The sequence below is a fragment of the Octopus bimaculoides genome, chromosome 9 (assembly GCF_001194135.2).
Source record: "Octopus bimaculoides isolate UCB-OBI-ISO-001 chromosome 9, ASM119413v2, whole genome shotgun sequence".
Lineage (NCBI taxonomy): Eukaryota > Metazoa > Mollusca > Cephalopoda > Octopoda > Octopodidae > Octopus > Octopus bimaculoides.
This window is the reverse complement of record NC_068989.1, coordinates 43646592-43649202: the sequence shown is the minus strand read 5'-3', so window position 1 is coordinate 43649202 and position 2611 is coordinate 43646592. Positions and strand designations below refer to the sequence as shown.

The 2611-nt window shown below is 36.0% G+C and overlaps 1 protein-coding gene across 1 annotated transcript in view; it reads left to right on the top strand.

The window, feature by feature from the left end:
- The window catches only part of LOC106883925 (tetraspanin-15), a 108516-nt gene that overhangs the window by 94492 nt on the left and 11413 nt on the right, over window positions 1-2611 (top strand). Inside the window, exon 3 of the mRNA XM_014935068.2 lies at window positions 2047-2121. Coding sequence (XP_014790554.1) covers window positions 2047-2121 — 75 coding nt within the window. The remainder of the gene's footprint in view (window positions 1-2046; window positions 2122-2611) is intronic.

Below are 2611 nucleotides of genomic sequence, written 5' to 3'. Positions count from 1 at the left end.
GTATTTACTTTATATACATATGAGTTGAAAACTTTCTTCTAACATTCCACTTAATGTCTATGTTCCATGCTGGCATGGATTGGAGAGTTATTAATGTAGAAATATGGTATCGTAGCTACTAACAGTTGAGGGTTGCGTAGTCTAGACGGCATTTTTAGATTTCATTATTCTCTTTAACCCGGGCAAAGCCGGGTATTTCTGCTAGTACATCTATATGTATACATCTATACATCTCTCTTTCTCTCTTTCTCTCTTTCTGAAAGTATCTGTCATTACAGTATCGAAATGTGATTGTTTCAGTTAGTGGAATAGTTTCATTTTTAAAGTGAAAGTACTTGACATGAGTGTTTTTGTTTCACTTTTGACACGTAATACTTAAATAGTGGAGATATTATGTTGCCGTGGGCTCGAACTCTGCAAGAAGTTAAAAATTTTTTTTGACTAAAACACAACTGGAACCCTAAGTAAGGCATCTGTAAAATTTGAATGAAATTGGTTGCGTAGTTCTCAAGTTTTAGGGATTCACACACACACACACACACATTCTCATTTTTATATATATAGATAGACAGAAGTGGGCCCAAGACAGTCCCTTGAAGGACACCACTGGTGACTCATTCAACCAAACAGATTTTGAAAAGTCCTAGCTGGTGCATATGCCAAGAAAGCAGAGGAGATAGGGACCTATGATATAATATGGGACAACCTACTTGTGCATATATTTACATATGTATGTATGTGTATATATATATATATATATATATATAAAATTATGATCTTAACTTGAAAAATACTTTATGGTTAATCGTTCCATTTGGTAAACAGGTCAATTACAATTTTACCAAATTGTTTGATGGCACCAACGACATATGAATAACAACACAAAATTACCATCTCTGTTGTATTCTTCTGAAACATGGACATGTTATGAAAGACATTTCAAACTGTTAGACCGATTCCACCGAAAGTGCCTTCACTGCATTTTAAACGTTAAATGGAGCTTTTTTACTGCAGACACAGATGTCTTTGCATCAGCAGGCATCACTTCTATTAAATCAATGATTCTGAGAAATCAAATGAGGTGGTCTGGCCATATTGTTCAAATGGCAGATGAACGCACACCCAAACAGCTGTTTTATGGCGAGCTTGCAGAGGGGAAACATAATCGGTGTAAGCCTAAAGAGATGTTTAAAGATGGCATAAGGACTTAAATGAAGTCACTTGAAATGGATCCAAGGCCATAAAACCTTTGCTTTGGATCAAGCTGGATGGTGAACAAAAGTGTGGAGTGAAAGCATTTGAGGAGGCCAGGATAGCATATGCAAAACTCAAGAGAGATTTAAAGAAGAATGTTGTGACTGAGAAGGTAAATCTCAGTAACCTTTTTTGTGTGCACAATTTGTGACATACCATACCTTTCTTTTGCTGGGTTCAAATTTCATTTGCAGACCCATGGAAAACGAACCTCCACCAACTCTTTTGCCTATACATCTGTGCACACCTTTCAATGCTGTGTATGCCATAAAGTCTGCAAGTCCAATAGAGGCCTCAAAAGACATTTGAAGATCCACAAAGATCAGAACTTAACTGCAGCTCTTGGTAGTCCAAATCAAATATGCAATCTATGTGGGTGTCTTTTCAATACATTATCTAGTTCAAAAAGCCACATCAGATACCATGATGGATCTAAGGTGTCGGTACAAGAGGTGGTCAGACTCTGCATAAGGAGTAGACAATCATCATATATATATATATATATATATCATAATAATATTTTATTCTCTGATTTGAAGTGACAACTTCTAAATACAAACAAATGACTGAAAAATGATGAGCTAACCCCATCCAGAATCGAACCCACACATCAATGCTAACAAGGAGCCATGCTAACGTTGATTTGTGGGTTCGATTCTGGCTGGGGTTAGTGAACTTCTTAACCATATAGCCATGCCTCCACCTCAGAAATCTCTTTCTTAGTTTTAATTTTAATTTTAATTTAAATTTTTTTTTCCATGTATTTTATTCATTTTTTACCTCTCTTTTCAGTTCCTGACAATTACAGTGGTTGCATTTTTTGTTCAAGTGTCGATTGGAATTTTGGCATTCATCTACAGAAATGAAGTTAGTATCCCATTTTCCTCTCTTCTTTATTTAGTTATACAACAATTAAATGTTTAAATCTGATCACCATGGTATTTGTTTCAAATTCCCTTTTAGTTTACCAATATTGAGATTCCACTTGTAAGCTGCTGTTTAGTTCTATACCAGCTCTGATTAAGCAGACATATATTCAGAGACGTTCCGCTCATGACCATCTCGTCTTTTTTTATCTATCTGAAATTACATTTTCCAACATGTCCTTCGTTAACAAGTGTCACCATCATGCAAACAGTGTGCTTTGTTTTAAGTCTTCCATGGAAACATGTCTGGTTATGGGGAAATATTACCTTACTTGGAAACAGGTAAAGTTGAGGGCTGGTAACAGAAAGAGCATCCGGCCATAGAAAATTTGCCTCAACAGATTCCTTCAAGCCCATGCGAGCATAGAAAAGCAGATGTTGAGATGAGGATGATGATACACATGTATGTGTGTGTGTGTGTGTATATATAT